The sequence below is a fragment of the Pristis pectinata genome, chromosome 15, assembly GCF_009764475.1.
Source record: "Pristis pectinata isolate sPriPec2 chromosome 15, sPriPec2.1.pri, whole genome shotgun sequence".
In the NCBI taxonomy this organism is placed as follows: domain Eukaryota; kingdom Metazoa; phylum Chordata; class Chondrichthyes; order Rhinopristiformes; family Pristidae; genus Pristis; species Pristis pectinata.
The window spans coordinates 32,960,286-32,981,329 of NC_067419.1; the positions used below are offsets into that span (position 1 = coordinate 32,960,286).

General features: G+C 42.4%; 1 protein-coding gene across 4 annotated transcripts in view; it reads left to right on the top strand.

The window, feature by feature from the left end:
* mettl25 (methyltransferase like 25) overlaps positions 1–21,044 on the top strand; it is a 72,774-nt gene that overhangs the window by 4,595 nt on the left and 47,135 nt on the right. For 2 of the 4 annotated variants that reach the window (XM_052030611.1, XM_052030613.1), the window contains exons 2-3: positions 834–986; positions 3,433–3,539. In XM_052030611.1, the coding sequence (XP_051886571.1) occupies positions 834–986; positions 3,433–3,539 (260 nt within the window). The remainder of the gene's footprint in view (positions 1–833; positions 987–3,432; positions 3,540–21,044) is intronic. The other 2 variants (XM_052030612.1, XM_052030614.1) reach the window with 1 other exon arrangement.

Below are 21,044 nucleotides of genomic sequence, written 5' to 3' on the forward strand. Positions count from 1 at the left end.
CAGGGTACCCTGTCAAGAAGCAGGGGATCACTGTCAACAACTTCAGGACTGAGTTTTAGTGTGCATACTCGAGAAGTTGATTTGCAGTGTTATAGTGGTGAGTGCTGGTAACCTCATCATTATTTATCATCACAGATTCCAGTCCAGTGATTCAGAAGAGGCAATTAACTGAAATTGGTATAATGTTAACAAATGTTTCCTTTAATAATACATGTTAATCTGAGCACTAAAATTACTTTTTGAATTCCACTGCACATTACATTTTCTTTTGATCTTATTTTATAATGTTGCGTACAGAAGTAAATTTTATTTTCAGACTCTTATGTGCCAGAAATGTGTAACTAATACTTTGAAAGCCACAATGGATTTTGTGTGTTCAAAGAATTAGGAAACTTTCCTTTTATTACTTTTTTTGAAAGCAAGAATTTCGTGACACAGGCTGTTCGGCTCATTTTGTCTATGACAGATAAAAAGAGGCTCCTCAGGTTAATCCCATTTCCTAGCCATAGGCACATAGCCTTGTAAGATATGGTGATTCAAGTGCTTATTGAGGTATTTTTTTAATGTGGTTAGAGTTTTTCCACCAACCATTCCCTTACACAGTCAGTTCCAGCCCACACTATGCTATCTTGTGAAGCTGTTTTTTCATTGCCTCTCATTTTCTATTAATTACCTTGAATCTATATTCCCTAGTTGTTGACTTCTCTGCTGAGAGTCTTGTCACCCTGAACAGACTTCTCATGATTGTGCACATCTCAATTAGAAGAATTAACATGAATGCTCTCAGTGACAATAGAAATTAATGCTCAGATTTTGTCTTTATTCCCGACCAGAAGGAAAAGGTGACTCAGTATGGGACCAGTCCCAAAAACTTAACAATGTGGCTGCCTATATGGGAATTACTCGGGATCACTCTTTGCCAAACCTTGGAGTTTGCACACCACTGGACGACCTGCAGCAGGAACTGTGGGGAGATAAACAAAAAGGTACTATTGTTTTCAATGCAATGTGATGAGGGATGCAATGAATGTACAACACAAAAACTGGGAAATTGTGTCACTTGGTCCATGAAGTGCTTTTAATCTATCTGAGCCTCTTCCTGCTCTTCTTCATCTCATCTCACCAACATTATCATGTGTTCTTTTCTTTCCTGTGTTTATCCAACTTCCTTCTAAATGTACCTTTGCTATTCACTTCAATTACTTCTTATGATAGCAAGTTCCAGATTCAAATCATCCTTAAGATGAAGAAAATTCTCCTAAGTTCAGTATCTGATTTATTAATGACCACCTTATTCATTGTCCCTAGTTTTGATTTCCACTACGTGGCAACGCCATTCACGTTCTCATAATTTTAAAGACAACCATCAGATTACCGATCCATCCACCCCTTCCCACCCACCAGCTTTCTTTTTATTTAATTAACTGTAAGCAGGCACTCATCAGTCTTTACTATGGACTTGTTGTCATTTAGATTTGTTTTCTGTATTAATCCTGGAAATCCATAGTTCTCACTTTCTTTGATAATCTGATAAAATGTCTCATGTGACCATTTTATCTTTGTTTCTAACCAAATTAAATTCTGGCCTAAATTGTCATTTTTCAGATTTGAAACTACTTGATATCTGTCTCAGAATGTCTGATTTCTTCATTGTGTTATTTACTTTTTAAATCTTTTTCAGTCTTTCTTGGTATCCTTCAACATCACCATGTTTATTGTTCCAGTCATCATCCTCCCACGTAACATAATAAATAGATTTGTGCAGAAGATAATGTCTTTTATGAATCTAGATTGTGTTACAGAATGTTAAATTGTATATTTTATGGATTTACAGAAAGATTTCAACTATCTATCTTCTGAGAAAAAGAGTAGAATATCAAATGGCATCATAGTGAAGAACCCATACATAGCATGGTTTTGGAGATTCAAGGAAATGCTCAAAGCCTTCTTGAAGAAATGCAATGTCCTCATTGAAGTGGTGAAGGAGCATTCGGGAGGTATTTTAGAACCTTGATTCCATCCACTGAAGGCCTGGGTTGAAAGTAGAAAGAGCACACCATCCTACAAACTACACAGATACCCCACCCCCTTAGGCATCTGGGCCAGAGATTTGCAGGAGTAATTGAGGATTTTGCATTTCTTCAGGGAGGCTTTTAGCACCTCCTTCCTTATCTGTGGAAGAGTCAGTAGTTCCCACATTAGACACCTTGAAACCCACAAAATTGGAGTGGATTCAAGTCATCCTCAATCCTTACTGTAAGGCAATGGATTTGAACATAGACCATAGAACACTACAGCACAGTACAGGCCCTTTGTCCCACAATGTTGTGCCGCCATTTTATCCTGCTCTAAGATCTATCTAACCCTTCCCTCCCACTTAGCCCCCTATTTTTCTATAATTCATGTGGTCTGCTAATGTTAGTTTTTGTTGAAAAACTACAGTTATGTCCTGTGCCAATGGTAGTAAAAGCAATCCTGTTGTGCTATTGCCTTCCGAGTATAGTAGCTGAGAAGTGATGTATAGAGAATATCAAAACATTTATATAGTTAAATGTGCATGATACAAACATAACATTTCAAAACAGTAATAGCTTGATTACTAAAATACCCTTATTTTGTGAGTGCTTTTTCCCCTTCTTCCTCCATCCCAAGGGTATTGCAGCACATCAATATTTTCAACATGTCAGGTGAGAAGTTCCAGATGTAAAGGTCAGGAGTTATAGTTGGAATGTTGATGTTATGGAAGAGTAAATTAACTTTTATCCAGAAGTGGTTTAAAGTCAGTGGATGGACAGTTGGTGCCAGCATTCATATGAGCCATTTTTGTCCTGATTGGTTTTATTTGCTGCATGTGAGCTAAGGGTGCCAGAAATACGCACCTCATGGGAAGGACTTTTCTTGGAAGAGCCACTCAGCAAGGTGGGAGATAAGGTGGCAAAGCAATCCCTTTCAGTAATATTCAAACATACCAATAGTAGGCTGGAGAATTTTTTGCAGGTCCACAAATATAAAAACTGAAAATGACATGTTTCCTTAAGAACCACTGATTAGGCTGGATATCACATTTAGAATTTCACAACCAACATAAGGGGCTGGTTTTCATACTTAAGAAACCTGAGTGTTGTTTCAAGAAATGCTTTGGATGACTAAAGTTCACCCAAAGCTTTATGTTGTCTATCCAGAACAGACACAACAGGTCACAGTGCACACATTGGAGGCCTATTTTCTATCTAATGGGTTACTAGAAGTTGAAATTGCTCTACCTTAGATTACCTTTGACATTGGTTGTATTTCTTTATGTAATATTGCAGCTTGTGTTTTTGAGAAAGCATTGATGTTGGATGTCAACCCTTTGTGTATAAACATCAGGCAGTTTCTCAGCATATTTGCAAAGGAAAAGAAATCTCAAAATATTTTCAATTTTCTCCTTAGAAATGTTTCTGAAAACCAGCACATTTATGAATACAAAGAAGTCCCATGAGGTTGAGGTGATGTCTGAAATTGTTGCATGTTTTGCCAAGTATTGCAATATCCAACAGGTGAGAGAGACCCTTCCATGATTTATTTGAAACATTCAAGTAGTGTAGTAGCACAATTCAAAGTCTGTTTAAAACACTAATATTCTCCAGTGTAGATACAAGCCTAAATCCTTTTAATCCAGGATATGTTATTCGTGCCAAGAAAATGCTAGCCCTAATTCCTGGATTTATTCATTTTCATGGAGGATCTTTCCATATGTGGAACATGAGAGGGTGTGAAAATAGTGCTGGTGGAATGCCAATACTTTCAGCTTATGTAGAAATTAACATGTCATGAATTTTGACAAAGGCAGATTCGGTTTTGTACAACCCCCTTTCTATCTTGTACAGACTTTTTTTTTACAGAATCACAAAAAAGTTGTCCCAAACTTGGGTCAGCTGTACCACAGTCTTTTCAAATAACAATCTTACATAGTCATATACAATTTTACCTTTCAGTCCGATTCTTTCATTGCCACCACTTGATGTGTCCTGCTCACTTGAGAGATAGGCTCACCAGAGGTGGCACTATACTGACTGGAGCCCTTGAGGTCTAATAGCATTAAGTGAAATGGGCAAGGAATCCTCCAGCTGATAACCTTCTAAAACTCCTTCACAGCTGATGAATCAGTATGGCAGGCATGGTAGTGTAGGCAGGGACGGTAGTGTAGCGGTTAGCGTAACGCAATGACAGCGCCAGTGACCTGGGTTCAATTCCGGCCACTGTCTGTATGGAATTTGTATGTTCTCCCCGTGTCTGCGTGGGTTTCCTCTGGGTACTCGGGTTTCCTCCCACATTCTAAAGATGTACAGGTTAGGTGCTATGGGCATGCTATATTGGCGCTGGAAGAGTGGCGACACTTGCAGGCTGCCCCCAGCACATTCCCAGTAATGCAAAAAGACGCATTTCACTATGTGTTTCAATGTACATGTGACTAATAAAGAGATCTTATCTGATCCATATTGAACATCACTTGGAAGAAGCACTGAAGATAGCAACAGAACAGAGTGAATTCTGTGTTATGCACCTCAGTGTCCATCATCAAGAGTGGCTTGGAAGCTCCAACACTGATGGAGCTGGCCAATTCTTGAAGGCCATAGATACCAGCCAGGATGTACAGTGTTGTGAGAGAAGCAAAATGAGGGAAGAGTTTACTTGAATACATCCTCACCATTCTACCTTTTGTACATGCATCTGTCCATGACAATGTAATATTGGTTGGAATTACCAGTTCTTGGAATGATGGTATCAATTTTTTGTTTTTTATTAATCATTTAAATAATCTGGGCATCACTGGGAAACCTAAATTGTAATTGAGCAGAATCATCAGGGAGCTACATAAAAGTGGTATGAGAATGGAGGGTGATGTGAGTAAGTGAAATACCTTATTCCCAATTGCCCTTGAGAAGGTAATGGTGAACCATCTCTTTGAGATGCTGTTCTGTCTGTTGTACTGCTGCTATCCTTCTTGTGACAGTACTCCAGCAATTAGTACATTCTTGTTTTAGATGAATACCAGCTAATCGTACTGAATATTGAAACATGAAGTGCAAAATTCAGTGAAAGTGAAGAATTTGGGCGGTATAATGTATAAAGTAAACGAGACCTGTGTCACTGGGATTGCTGTCTGTGTGCCAGCCTCCTGTAAAATGAATTTGGTTAATGTAGCCAATGTTTGGCATAAACTGAATTTTAATCAAAAATATCCAGGGATATCTAGTGGAAATGTCAGTGATGTCATAGGTATTTTATTTCAGATTTTAATTAAGGCACACCTCTAATCAAGCAATATTGAATTTTGTTCTAACAGTTGGTGGGAAAATTAAAAGAAGTTTCATTCCACACTGCATTATCAAGTACCATATTATGCTCTGAAAATAAATCATTAGCAAAATAGCCTGTAAGTCTAAATTAACTTTGAAATTTATATTAAAGTTCACAAAACTCAATATGATGTATAAGTATAATTTAAAATTCAGCTACAATTGGGATAGTTTATCATGGCTCCTTTGCTTCCATGTTGGATATTTTTCGGAGTTCAAAATTTCCAAATGTGAATTCATCAATGATATAACCATTTGCTCTTATGCAGTGTGTAGCATCTATTTAAGCAGATGATGTCTCTAATTTTATTTGACAGAATGTATTACAAGTTTGGCTGCAGCACCATTCATAATATTATTTTGTGTCCCCAAAGGAACTGTAAACGTATTGAGAAATGGTTGGGGATTAAAGTTCAGTGTAGTTGTCCAAAATGTGTGTCAAGCTTTCTCTAAAAAAACTGCTGACATTTTAAAGTGTTTTTATTTAATCTCTACCCGATTTTTGAAAGGTTTCAGCAAGTGGATTGGCAAAATTGGGTCAGTTTTGACACAATTTTCTCATCTATATTTTAAAAGTGACTGTTGACAAATGGTTTGTTTTCCAGTCTCTGTCACGTTAAGTCTGTTTGTTTGCATCGGTAATGCCTTCATTAAAGTGGCAGGGAGGAGCATTTGATATGAGCACATCAAGCATCCGTATAATAGTGTCAGTGGAACAATTCGTAATCTTTTACAAAAGATTATGGGCACTCTTGATGATGGACACTGAGGTGCATAACACAGAGTTTGCTCTGTTCTGTCGCTATCCTCGGTGCTTCTTCCAAGTGATGTTCAATATGGACCAGATAAGATATCTTTATTAGTCACATGTACATCGAAACACACAGTGAAATGCATCTTTTTGCATTACTGGGAATGTGCTGGGGACAGCCTGCAAGTGTCGCCACTTTTCCAGTGCCAATATGGCATGCCCATACACCGACCTACATCACCCTCCATTCTCATACCACTTTTGTGTAGCTATCTGATGATTCTGTTCATTTACAATTTAATTTTTCTGAACTGTTAGCTTTTCCTGATATGTCAGGCTTCTCAGTCATTGTTTGTCTGCTTTGTATTTATTTCATCTGCATCTTGCACTATTCGCTCTTTTAACAAAACCCACCTTCTTGCGTGCCCTAGTCAATTTTATTCATTAAGCTTCAGTAAAAACAGGTGATATTCCTGTTTGTAGGCGCCTGCTTGATCTAGTTGGCATCATTTTAACAGCATTTTATTGGCTGTTAAGTGCCATGATATGTCCTGAAGTCATGAGAGGTGATATATTTAAGGAAGAAGGGAAAGAGAAAATAGGGAACAACTGACCTGTCAATGGCTGTGGTGTATTTGGACTTCTGGAAGGCATTTGATATTCCTGCACAGGAGGTTATAGAACATAGAACATAGTACAGTACAGCACAGTACAGGCCCTTCGGCCCACAATGTCGTGTCAACCTATATAAACCTTATCCACATTTTATCTATCCCCCTCTCAACCTCCCATAACCCTCTATTTTTCTTTCATCCATGTGCCTATCTAAGAGTCTCTTAAATGACTCAATCGTATCAGCCCCTACGACCCCCTCCCCCCGCTGGCAGTGTATTCCAGGCATCCACCACTCTCTGTGTAAAAAACCTACCTCTGACATCCCCCCTGAACTTTCCTCCACGCACCTTAAACAGGTGACCTCTAGTGTTGGCCATTACCGCCCTGGGGAAAAGATGCTGGCTGTCTACTCTGTCTATGCCTCTCATAATCTTATATATGTCTATCAAGTCTCCTGTCATTCTTTGTCTGTTAGGAGAAAAGCCCTAACTCGCTCAGCCTGTTCTCATAAGAAAGACATGTTCTCCAATCCAGGCAGAATTCTTGTAAATCTCCTCTACACCCTCTCCAAAGCTTCCACATCCTTCCTATAATGTAGCGACCAGAACTGAACATAATATTCCAGATGTGGTCTAACCAGGATCTTATAGAGCTGCAACATTACCTTTCTGGTCTTGAACTCAATCCTCTGGCTAATGAAGGCCAGCACACCATACGCCTTTTTAACCACCCTATCAACTTGTGCGGCAACATTCAGGGATCTACAGTATGTACTTGGACCCCAAGATATCTCTGTTCCTCTACACTGCTAAGAATCCTGTCATTAACCGTGTACTGTGCCTTCAAGTTAGATCTTCCAAAGTGTATCACTTCACACTTCTCTGGATTGAACTCCATCTGCCACTTCCCTGCCCAGCTCTGCATCCTGTCAATATCCCATTGCAACCTACGACAACCTTCTGTGCTATCTACTACACCACCAACCTTGGTCATCGGCAAACTTACCAACCCACCCTTCTACTTCTTCATCCAAGTCATTTATAAAAATAACAAAGAGCAGGGGTCCCAGAATAGATTCCTGTGGAACACCACTGGTCACTGACCTCCAGGTTGAATAATCCCCTTCTACAACCACCCTCTGCCTTCTGTGGGCAAGCCAATTCCAAATCCATACAGCCAATTTTCCATGGATCCCATACCTCATGACTTTCTGGATAAGCCTACTATTGGGAACCTTGTCAAACACCTTGCTAAAATCCATGTATACCACATCCACCACTCTACCTTCATCAATCTGTCCTGTCACTTCCTCAAAAAATTCCATCAGGCTCATGAGGCATGACCTGCCCTTCACAAAGCCATGTTGATTATCCCTTATAAGACTATGTGGCTCTAAATGCTCATAACTCTTGTCACTAAGTATCCTCTCCAATAGCTTGCCTACCACTGATGTAAGACTCACTGGTCTATAATTCCCAGGATTATCCCATTTACCTTTCTTGAACAATTGAATGATATTTACCATCCTCCAATCCTCTGGTACCATTCCTGTGGCCAGGGAGAACTCAAAGATCATCGTTAGTGCTCAAGCAATCGCTTCCCTTGCTTCCCGTAGTACCCTGAGGTATATTCCATCCAACCCAGGGGACTTATCTATCCTAATGCTTTTTAGTAGCTCCAGCCCTGCTTCTTTCTTAACCTCAACACGCTCCAACACATTTGCCTGTTCTATGCTAACCTCCCCTTCGTCTCCCCTACCTCCTTTGCCTCCAGACACATTTTTTCCCCCTTCTCCCTGAGCGATCCTTCCTCACCCCCGTTATCCTTATGGTTCCATAATATGTAGAACGCCTTATGGTTTTCCTTACCCCTACTTGTCAAGACCTTTTCCTGCCTCCTTCTAACTCTCCTAAGTCCCTTCTTAAGCTCCTTTCTAGCTACCTTATAACTCTCAAGAGCCCTGACTGATTTTTGCTTCGTAAACCTTAAATAAGCTTCCTTCTTCCTCTTGACTGAACTTTCCACCTCTCTTGTTAACCATGGTTCCATCACCTTACCATCCTTTCCTTGTCTCAGTGGGACAAACCTATCTAGAACCCCATGCAAGTGGTTACTAAACAACCTTCACATTTCTGCAGTGCATTTACCAGAGAACATCTGCCCAATTTACACTTCCAAGTTCCTCGCTAATAACATCGTAATTTGCTCTCCCCCAATTAAATACTTTCCCATAATGTCTACTCCTATCCTTGTCCATGGCTATGCTAAAGGTCAGGGAGTTGTGGTCACTATCCCCGAAATGCTCGCCCTCTGAGCGGTCTGTTACCTGACCAGGTTCACTGCCTAGTACCAGATGCAGCATGACCTCTCCTCTAGTTCGCCTGTCTACATACTGTGCCAGGAATCCTTCCTGTACACACCTAACAAATTCTGCCCCATCTAAACCTTTTGCACTAAGGAGGTGCCAATCAATATTAGGAAAATTGAAGTCACCCATGACAACAACCCTGTTATTTTTGCACCTTTCCAAAATCCACCTACTTATCTGCTTGGTGTCCCGGTGGCTATTTGGGGGCCTATAGAATACTTCCAATAGAGTGATTGCTCCCTTTCTGTTTCTGACTTCCACCCACACTGACTCAATAGACAATCCCTCTGTGATGACCTCCCTTCCTACAGCTGTGACAGTATTCCTAATTAGCAATGCCACCCCACCCCCACCTCTTCTACTTCCCTCCCTATCTCTTATGAAACACTACACCTCGGAATCTCAAGCAACCACTCTTGCCCTTGTGACCGCCAAATCTCTGTAATCGCCACAACGTCGTAATTCCATGTACTGATCCATGCTCTAAGTTCATCACCCTTATTCCTAACACCTCTTGCATTAAAGTAGACACATTTCAATCCATTTATGCCCTGTCCCCTGCCTATCCTTCCTCATATTCTCTGTACACATTGCATCTACTTCTACACCAACTGCTCCATCAACTAATCTAACACTCTGGTTCCCATCCCCCCCTGCCAATCTAGTTTAAACCCTCCCCAACAGCTCTAGCAAACCTGCCACAAGGACATTGGTCCCTCTTGAGCTCAAGTGTAACCTGTCCCTTCTGTACAGGTCCTATCTACCCCAGAAGAGATCACAATGGTTCACAAATCTGACCCCGGCACCAACTCTTCAGCCACTCATTTATCTGCCTTATCCTCCTATTTTTTCCCTCCTTGGCGGGTGGCACAGGTAGCAATCCAGAGATTACTACCCTTGAGGTCCTGCTTTTTAGTAGAACACAGAACATTACAGCACAGTACAGGCCCTTCAGCCCACGATGTTGTGCCGACATTTTATCCTGCTCTAAGATCTATCTAACCCTTCCCTCCCACATAGCCCCCTCATTTCTCTATCATTCGTGTGTCTGTCTAAGAGTCTCTTAAACGTTCCCAATATATCTGCCCCCACAACCTCTGCCGGCAGTGCGTTCCACGCACCCACCACTCTCTGTGTAAAAAACTTACCCCTGACATCCCCTTTATATCTTCCTCCAATCACATTAAAATTATGTCCCCTCGTGTTAGCCATTATCGCACTGGGAAAAAGACCGTTGTTGCCCTGTCCACTTGATCTATGCCTCTTATCATCTTGTACTCCTCTATCAAGTCGCCTCTCATCCTCCTTCTCTCCAAAGAGAAAAGCCCTAGCTCACTAAGCCTATCCTCCTAAGACATCTTTACCTCTTGCTGTCTTGGCGAAGCAGCCAGTATAATCAAAGACCCCACCCACCTGGGACATTCTCTCTTCTCTCCTCTTCCATCGGGTAGAAGATACAGGAGCCTGAAGGCATGTACCACCAGACTTAAGGACAGCTTCTACCCCACTTTGATAAGACTATTGAACAGTTCCCTTATACAATGAGATGGACTATGACCTCACGATCTACCTTGTTGTGACCTTGCACCTTATTGCACTGCACTTTCTCTGTAGCTGTGACACTTTACTCTGTACTGTTATTGTTTTTACCTGTACTACATCAATGCACTCTGTACTGACTCAATGTAACTGCACTGTGTAATGAATTGACCTGTACGATCGGTTTGTAAGACAAGCTTTTCACTGTACCTCGGTACAAGTGACAATAATATACCAATACCAATGCCAATACATGCTCTCCAATCCAGGCAACATCCTGGTAAATCTCCTCTGCACCCTCTCTAAAGCTTCCACATCCTTGTTATAATGAGGCGACCAGAACTGAACACTATTGTGTTCTTGGAGTATTGTGGTCTAACCAGAGTTCTATAGAGCTGCAACATCACCTCGCGGCTCTTGAACTCAATACCCCGACTAATGAAGGCCAACACTCCATACGCCTTCTTAACAACCCTATCAACCTGCACAGCAACCTTGAGTGACCTGTGGACGTGGACCCCAAGATCCCTCTGTTCCTCCACACTGCTAAGAGTCCTGCCATTAACCTTGTATTCTGCCTTCAAATTCGATCTCCCGAAGTGTATCACTTCACACTTATCTGGGCTGAACTCCATCTGCCACTTCTCAGCCCAACTCTGCATTCTATCAATATCCTGTTGTAATCTACAGCAACTGTCTACACTATCCACAACACCCCCAACCTTTGTATCATCAGCAAACTTATTTATCCACCCTTCCACATCCTCATCGAAGTCATTTATAAAAATCACAAAGAGCAAGGGTCCCAGAATAGATCTCTGTGGAACACCACTGGTCACCGACCTCCAGGCAGAATACGCTCCATCTACCATCACCCTCTGTCTTCTATGGGCGAGCCAATTCCAACTTCCTTCTTAACTCCCAAAACTTGCTCTTCAGGACCTCATCCCTTAATTTGTCTATGTCATCGGTGCTAATGCGCACCACGACTTCTGGCTCCTCCCCCTCCCCCTTAAGAATACTGTACACTCGATCTGAGACGTCCCTGACCCTGGCACCTGGGAAGCAACATACTATCCGGGAGTCTTGTTCTCGTCCACAGAATCTCCTGCCTGTTCCTCTAACCAATGAATCCCCTATCACTATGGCACTTTTCTTCTACCCCCCCCCCCCTTCTTTTCTGAGCCACAGAGCTAGTCTCTACGCCAGAGACTCAGCTGCTGTGGCTCTCCACCAGTGATTCATTCCCCCCCCAACAGTATCCAAAATGATATACCTGTTATCAAGGGAAATGCTCATCGGGGTATCCTGTACTGACTGCCTATTCCTTTTTTCCCTCCTAATGGTCACCCAACTACCTACATCCTGCACCCTAGATATAACTGCCTCCTGATAACTCCTATCTATGAGCTCTTCAGCTTCCTGAACGATCAGGAGTTCATCCAGCTGTAGCACCAGCTCCCTAACGCGGTCTGTAAAGAGCTGCAGCTGGATGCACTTCCTGCAGGTGTAGTCACTGGACACTGGAGGTCTCCCTGATTTCCCCCATGCTACAGGAGGAGCAGATTTCTGCCCTGACTATCATTCCCACTGTTCTATACAAAGAAAATAACAAATAACAAAGAAGGAGCCTCCGCTTCTGAAGATAGGAAAAGGGGAAGCCCAATATATAGGAGAGAAAAACAGAGGAGTGATAGGTGGACAAAAGAGGGGAGGTGGGGTGGGCACAGGGTGGTGATAGGTAGATGCAGGTTAGAGATAGTGTGGGGGAGGAGGGGAGAGCAGGCCCACCGGGGGATGGGTCAAAGGTAAGGAGAGAAAAAAAGGGTTAGAAAAAAGAGATAGGCTAGGAAAGAAAAGGCATAGTCGGGGGGGGGGGGGCAGTGTGGGTCGGGGGGAGGGTAAGGGGTGTAGGGATTACTTAAAGTCGGAGAATTCAATGTTCATGCCATTATACTGCTAGTTCCAAGACGGAAAATGAGGTGCAGTTCCTTCTGTTTGTGCTTGGAATTTTCCTGGCAGTGGAGGAGGCCAAGGACTGACATATCAATGATAGTGTGGGAGGGGGAGTTGAAGTGACTGGCAACAGGGAGATGCAGATCGCGGTTACGGACAGAGCGCAGGTGTTCTGCGAAACGGTCACCAAGTCTGCGTTTGGTCTCACCAATGTAGAGGAAGCCACACTTGGAGAATCAAACAATATGGAGATGGTGCTGAAAAATGGCACAGAGGTAGAACGTTGGCCGTGACCGAAATGAATGATTGAGCAGGCTTGAAGGGGAGGTTGACCTACTCCCGATCCAGTTTCTTATGTTCATACATTTACTTAATTATTCTGACACAGAAGGAGACTAAATGGGCTCCCAGAAGAGTGATCCCATCAGTCCATTCCCACTCTCCTTGCAACATATTCTCTCTCTCACATTCCTATCAATTACAGTCATATTCTCATACTCTTTTATGACTTGGACGGCCAGTTGGCCCATCGTCTATGTTCACAGAGCATTTCCATCAGTGCCATTCCCCACCCTTATTTCCCTATAACCCATTCTCACTCACATTTGCATCAACTTCCCCCTGACTCTACTGTCTCCCACCTGCACTTGGAGCAATTCACAGCAACCAATAAGCCCACCAGTACATCTTTGGGATGTGAAAGGAAAGCAGAATACCCAGAGAAAACCCATGCAGTCACAGAGAGAACGTGCAAACTCCACACAGATAGTACTGGATTGCTGGAGTTGTTAGGCAGCAGCACATCCTTTGATTCTTTTACTACTTACCTACACTAAGGTGTAATTTACAGTAGCTCGTTAACCTCCACCATGTCTTTGGGATGTGGGAGGATAGCAGAGTACCCAGTGGAAACCCACACAGTCACAGGTAGAATGTACAAACTCCACACAGGCAGCACCAGAGGTCAGCATTAAACTTGTGTTCCTTGAACTGTTATGTCGTCATCCATCCATATATGTGGAAGTCATTCATCTTTGTTTGATTCCCATCATGTTAAATACATTTTCCCTCATGTAAGGCGAGAAAGTATTCTACTGATGTTACTACATCGGTGTTTACTCTGTCCTGGTACCTGCTTCAAGTGGGGTGGTGGTTGATGCTAATGTACGTGGTGCTCCTTGGGTGCTTGATTGCTCTATCATGAGAAATGATGGAATATTTTGAATATCTAGGCTACTGTGCTGTGCTCTCATTTCATCAGTTGTTCCGCTTGAGCACAAAATCAGTATGTGCAAATGCATACGAAATGCACAAGTCAAGGATGAAATGGTGCCGGACATATCTCTAATCTCTACAGTCTATATGCTTACAAAGCATTTCATTCCTATTGAGTTTGTTTGCATCTTCAATTCTTTCATATTGTAGGATGCACCATCTGTTCTGCTCCGTGCCTCCTGTTAAGTGTCATTTTTTATTTTAAATATGAGCTATAGTTATTCAAGTATTGTGATTGACACATGGAATTTTTTTGCTGCAGTGTGTTATATTCATCTTTCAAAACCATACATCCCTACTTTTTTAATGTATTCTAAGTTACATTAAAGCACACTTTCCCTTTTTTTTGTTTGTCATAAAATCTAGGTCTTGAGTGCAAGAAATGGAGTAAGGATGTAAGGGATACAGAAGCCAAGTAGAGGAAACAAGAACTCAGGAAAAAGAAAGAGAAATGGGGATGTAGCTATCCATTAAAAGCTGAAGCTGTAAAAAAAATTATAGCCAAGATATTTCCAGCTGAGAGAACCTGTTGGTCTGGAGTGTCTTTGACAGATTGCATTACCAGTGTTTAAAATCAACAGCACTGATTTTTCAAAGTAATTTGCGTAAGTGATCATTTCTGTATGAAATTGTACCATTTGTGAAATAGCACCTGACACTTCCAGGTGCAATCTATTTTAGTGTGTCTGACCTTTATCCAGGGAGAGGCAGCACAATGTTGCAGCAGTTAGCGCTGCTGTCTCACAGCTTCAGAGAGTCAGGTTCAATCCTGACCTTAGTTGTTATCTGTGTGGAGTTTGCAGGCTTTGTTACTGGTGTCTGTTTGCCCTGGGTACTCCAGTTTTCTCCCAAGTTCCAAAGCCATGCTGAATGGTAGATTAATTGGTTGCTGTAAATTATTACTAATGTAGTTGGTTGCCAGGAGAAACCAGAGAGGAGGGGAGTTGGTTGGGATGCGAGGGGGAAAATGGAATTAACATAGATAGGTGCTTGACAGTTGGTGTGGACATGGTGGGCTGTAAGGCCTGTTTTTGTTGTGTAAGAGCATGTATGAGATCCTACAGGAAGACCTTTGGATATGCTTTCTCTGTCAAGATGACTTCCAGCTTTCTGGCCATGTCTGGACAGCAGTATCAATCCAGGCCATCTTTCTTAATCTGTGCTCACTGCAACATGAAAGATATCACTCTACTCGTGAAGAAATGAGTTATTCTTTTGTTCAGTGCACTGAGAAGTTGGCATCTCGGGCACTGTGATTTGCCAGCATTGCTGGCTTCCCCATGACTGCAGGAAATCAAGATGTTGAACAGCAGTCCAAAGGGGTCAAGCTCCCTATCAATGTTTACATCTATAGTGTGTGATGATCAGAGGATCCATCCCTTGGGGCATTGGTCACCACTGAAAATGTCTCACAGACTTCCTCAGGATGAAAGACTCAGGGTGCTGCCAGGAAAGGTGGCATAAGGGCCTAATTAATTACAGGCATCTCTTTATACAGTCATAGAGAGATACAGCATGGAAACAGGCCCTTCAGCCCACTGAGTCTGCACTGATCATCAACCACACAATTACACTAATCCTATTTCTTTCTTTTTATTTTCCCCACATTCTCATCAACTTCCTCAGATTCTACCACTCACCTACACGTGAAAGACAATTTACAGTGGTCTATTAATCTATGAATCTGCACATCTTTGGGATGTGGAAAGAAATTGGAGCACCCAGAGGAAACCCATATGTGGATGGGTAGTAACATCTCCTCGCTGACACTCAACACAGGTGCACCTCAAGGATGTGTGCTTAGCCCACTGCTTTACTCTCTCTACACTCGTGACTGTGTGGCTAGGCACGGCTCAAACACCATCTGTAAATTCGCTGATGACACCACTGTTGTTGGCAGAATCTCAGATGGTAATGAGGAGGCATACAGGAGTGAGATAGATCGGCTGGTTGAGTGGTGTCACAACAACAACCTTGCACTCAACATCAGCAAGACAAAAGAATTGATTGTGGACTTCAGGAAGGGGAAGTTGGGAGAACACCCACCAGTCTCCATTGAGGGGTCAGTGGTGGAAAGGGTGAGCAGCTTCGAGTTCTTGGACATTAACATCTCACAGGATCTATCTTGGGCCCAACACATTGATGCAATCATGAGGAAGGTATGCCAGTGACTCTTCTTCATTAGGAGTTTGAGGAGATTCAGTACGTCACCAAAGACTCCTGCAAATTTCTTCAGATGAATGATGGAGAGCATTCTGACTGGTTGCATCATCACCTGGTATGGAGGCTCCAATGTGTAGGATCGAAAGAGGCTGCAGAGTGTTGTAGACTCAGCCAGCTCTATAATGGGCACAACCCTCCCTGCCATGGAGGACATCTTCAAGAGGCAGTGCCTCAAGAAGGCGGCATCTATCATTAAGGACCCTCACCACCCAGGACATGCCCTTTTCCTGTTACTACCATCGGGGAGGTGGTACAGGAGTCTGAAGACCCACACTCAACGTTTCAGGAACAGCCTCTTCCCCCCGCCATCAGATTTCTGAACAGTCCATGAACCCATGAACTCTACCTCATTATTCTTCTTTTCACTATTTATTTTTGTAACTTATAGTAATTTTTATGTCTTTATGTCTTGCACTCTACTGCAGCCGCAAAACAACAAATTTCACGACATATGTCAGTGATAATAAGTGTGATTCTGATTCTGATTCACAGGGAGAGCATGTAAACTCCACACAGACAGCACCCTAGGTCAGGTTTGAACCCAGGTATCTGGTACTGTGAGGCAGCAGCTCCACTAGCTGCGCCACTTTGCCGCCCATTAACAAAAATAGTTTCCACTCCCCAAAATGAACAGCTGCTCATTGTTCATGAGGATAATTTTTTGATGATCAGTGGCATATTTTCTGGCAGCATCTATGACTCCTCCATCCTTTCATCTATGTTGCCGAACATTTTCAGTGACCAGCGCTGCCCCAGCAGATGGATCCTCTAACTGCTGCACATAATAAACTTCCCTTGGAGCAACTGCACTGTGCACATGTAGACATTGATCACTGAAAAATACATATTACCGGTATCACTGTTCCTGAAGAGCTTCAAACGTTTTCTTGAGACAAAGACCAGATTTTTAGCACAGAAACAGAAAGGGATCAGGTCGTGGCCTTCTATACCTTGACGGCAGCTGTTACTGGACCTTTTTGATGGGATTGTCACTGAGCCCTTGTGAAGAAGTGTATTTGGACTTCAGAAAGGAGGTCATAATCTATTGGCTCTGCATAACCTGTAATCAACTCAGATTTAAACTGGTATTACGGTACGAGGTTCAGATTCCTTAAGAGGATCAACCAACTCAATGCAGAGTTTCAGCATAATTCCATTTTGTTTTGTTTTGGTAACTACACTACAGTCCTACTTTTGTGTAGTTATCAGCAGATTATACATAAAAGTAGACACATGTCTAAACTTCCACACCCCAAATTCCCTTCTCCTGTTTCTTTGGTCTTTTGGTTTCTAAGACACCCTAAGCAAGTTATTGCTTCACCTTCATCTAGTGGGTCTCTCTTCTCTGTATATCCAATAAGACTGTCTGACTGCAATATCCTGTTTCTGCAGTTAACTCTTCTTATGAGTGGCTGATTGCCTGACTGGCTCCATGTGCAGATGGTGTTGGGCAGCTCTTGTATTATTTTCCCAGCATTGTTAGAGTAAGCCTAGATGTGTATGTAAATCTGCATGTGGTTAATTTAATTGCATTGGAGGTTGGGTCCCATAGCCAGGAAGGGGTGTGGGTGTTATCATGTTACTCACCAACCAAAGGCATTGAATATTCCATTGCCGTGGCAAGGAAATATCTTCATCCTGTTCAGTGCTTGGTTATTATAACATAAAAGGATCCTTGGTAGGATTGGTGCTGAAGGGTTTTGCACTTACTAGACTTCTATAGAGTTGGAAAAAGTATTTTGGTCAAGCAAGGACCTTGACATTAGCTTCACAAAGAGGTGATTGAATAGTCTTTGTAGGGGCATGTTCACTACTGTTGTGTGAATTTGGAAATCTCCTTAACAAACCTCCTGTGAGAGCATGAAGTTGGACTTCTCCATGCTCCTTGTCTTCTTCTGAAATCAGCCAGGTAGAGTTAACAGCACCTAACCATCTCATTCTGCATCTGCATCAGCCTTATGATGAAGTTATCACCAACTCTCACCAACTTTTACTGATGCACCATAGAAAGCATCCTATCAGGATGTATCACGGCTTGGTATGGCAACTGCTCTGCCCAAGACTGCAAGAAGCTGCAGAGAGCTGTGGACACAGCCCAGCGCATTACGGACACCAGCCTCCCCTCCTTGGACTCTGCCTTTACCTCTCCTTGTCTTGGTGTAGCAGCCAGCATAATCGAAGACCCCACCCACCCCGGACATACTCTCTTCTCTCCTCTTCCATCGGGTAGAAGATACAGGAGTCTGAGGGCATGTACCACCAGACTTAAGGACAGCTTCTACCCCACAGTGATAAGACTATTGAACAGTTCCCTTATACAATGAGATGGACTATGACCTATGACCTATGACCTCATGACCTCACGATCTACCTTGTTGTGACCTTGCACCTTATTGCACTGCACTTTCTCTGTAGCTGTGACACTTTATTCTGTACTGTTATTTTTTACCTGTACTACATCAATGCACTCTGTACTAACTTAATGTAACTGCACTGTGTAATGAATTGACCTGTAAGATCGGTTTGTAAGACAAGCTTTTCACTGTACCTCGGTACAAGTGACAATAATAAACCAATACCAATACCAATACCATTTAAGTCCTCTGAGGTAGTATGGACGAAGGGACTCGTCCCCCACAACTCCTTGTCCCACCTTCCTCTCCTGCCTCTGGAGAGCCCGTGCACCATATCCTCTATACCCCATGCCAGCCGTGTAATGACTGTTATACCTCACGTCACTCTAACCTACTTTGCTCATCCCTCACAGTGCCAGTCTCAGGAATGGTGCTGCAGGGTATCAGGCACAATAACACAATTTAATTGCTATCATAATAATCATCACCCTCTCCTCCTTTCCCACCTGCTTTTCTTCTGTTCTTCTGTCACCGCATGCCCCTTCTGCTGCATGTCCTGATGTTCTGGTGTGGGGCTCCCCACCCAAGCAAAGACAAAACAGAAGATAGTTGCATTTAAAAGCCATGCCTAAAACATCTTCATGGTGATGTAGCAGTACACATGTAATGAGCATATCTACTGTAGATCAATTTGCAGGGGATGCAGCCATCACAATGAAACACTGATAATGACGACATCTGACAGATTTTGTTTTGTGCCTGCTCATGCGATGGCTTGTGCCTCTGTCCTGCAGTGCCTCTGAGGTGGATTATCACTTCCAGCAGGTGAGGATCTGAACACAATAGGACCCCATTCCCAAGCAGGTGGCTTCTCTTCTATTTGATGCTGTTTTAGCCTAAATTGAGGAAGTAAAGGATATGAATAAAAGCTTTTTTATGATGGGATATTTCTAGAGTTCTATGTGGGAAACAAGGTGGAGATAGAATGACAATGGTGGTCAGGATGAGGAGGTAAATGAAGTAGCTGTGTGTGGATGTCTGCCTGTGCGCAGGTGTGTGGGTGCATGCACATGTTTCCTTATGTGTGTGTGCATGTTCATATGAAAGAGCAGTATCTTTAGTGGTGTGCAAGTCATCTTTACTTACCTTGAAATTTTTTATAACATTCTTTGATTGCCTATTGACCTCATTCCTGGAAGATAACATTTTAGCCTTCTGGTACCAATTTCAATCATCATCCCACATCTTTTTCCTCTTTTTGCAGATTCAGTTTGGCGGTAGTAGATGGGGTAACTGTCTTACAGTAGATGGGCAATAGCTAGCATTTAAAGAAATAGTACATGATTTATGACAAATAGATGTTCCTTTAACATACCAGGATATGAAAGGTGAAGTGGTCAAACCATGCATTACACGTGAAATTAACAGTAGCATTAAATCTAAGGCTTATAAAGTTGCCAGAAACAAAAGTAGTAAGCCTGAAAATTTGGAATGTTTTAGATTTCAGCAAAAATAGCTAAGAAATTGATAGAGAAAGGGGGAAAACAGAACATGGTAAACTAGGGTAATTAGGAAGAAACAAAAATGGACTATAAGAGCTTCTTGAGTAGGCAGAAAGAAAAACAAATTAGTGAGGGAAAATGTTGGTTCTTCACAGACAGAGAAGGGAGAATTTATAATGGGGAATAAAGAAATGGCAGAAACAAAGCCTTTGAACAGCATTTCAAGCTTTTCCACTTCTGATGAAAGATTATTGACTGAGGGGCAACTTTTTCATCCAGAGGGTGGACCATATATTGAATGAGCTGCCAGAGGAAGTGGTTGAGGAAGGTACGTTAACAACATTTAAAAGGCACTTGGACAGGTATGTGGATAGGAAAGGTTTAGAGGGAGATGGGCCAAATGGGACTAGCTTAAATGGGAATCTTGGTCGGCATGGACCAGTTGGGTCAAAGGGTCTGTTTCCATGGAATCTCTGATGAAGGACAGGATAACAGAACACCTGGAAAAAAATAATAGGATTGAACAGAGGCAACTTGGATTTATGAAAGGGCAATCAGATTCCATTGGAGTCCTTTGAAGATGTGATGAGTGAATAGATCTGGAAAAAACAGTGGATGTGGTATATTTAGATTTTCAGAAGATGTTCAATAAAATCACACACAAGAGAATGGTCAACAAGGGTTAGAGAATGTGAAATTGGGGTTAATGTTTGTGCACAGATTGAGAATTACCTAACAGGCAGAAAGCAAAGAATGAGAATAAACGCATCATTCTCAGATTGGCAGGCTGTGACTAGTGGGACTGGTGCTGAGGCAACATCTGTCAATGATTTGCAAGTTTGCTGATGGTACAAAACTTGGGATTGAGTAGAGAGGAGGATGTAAAGAGGCTTCAAGGGGATATAGGCGAGGTAAGTGAGTGGGTGGGAACCTGGCAGATGGAATAGTATGTGGAAGTCTTCTACTTTAGTGCACAAAACAGAAAAGCAGTTTTTTTTTAATAGTGGTCCTTGCACATGTCACTTCAAGATGATTTGTAGGTATAGCAGGCAGTTGGGTGGGTAAATGCCACACTGGACTTTATAGCAAGAGGATCTGAGTACACGAGTATAGATGTCC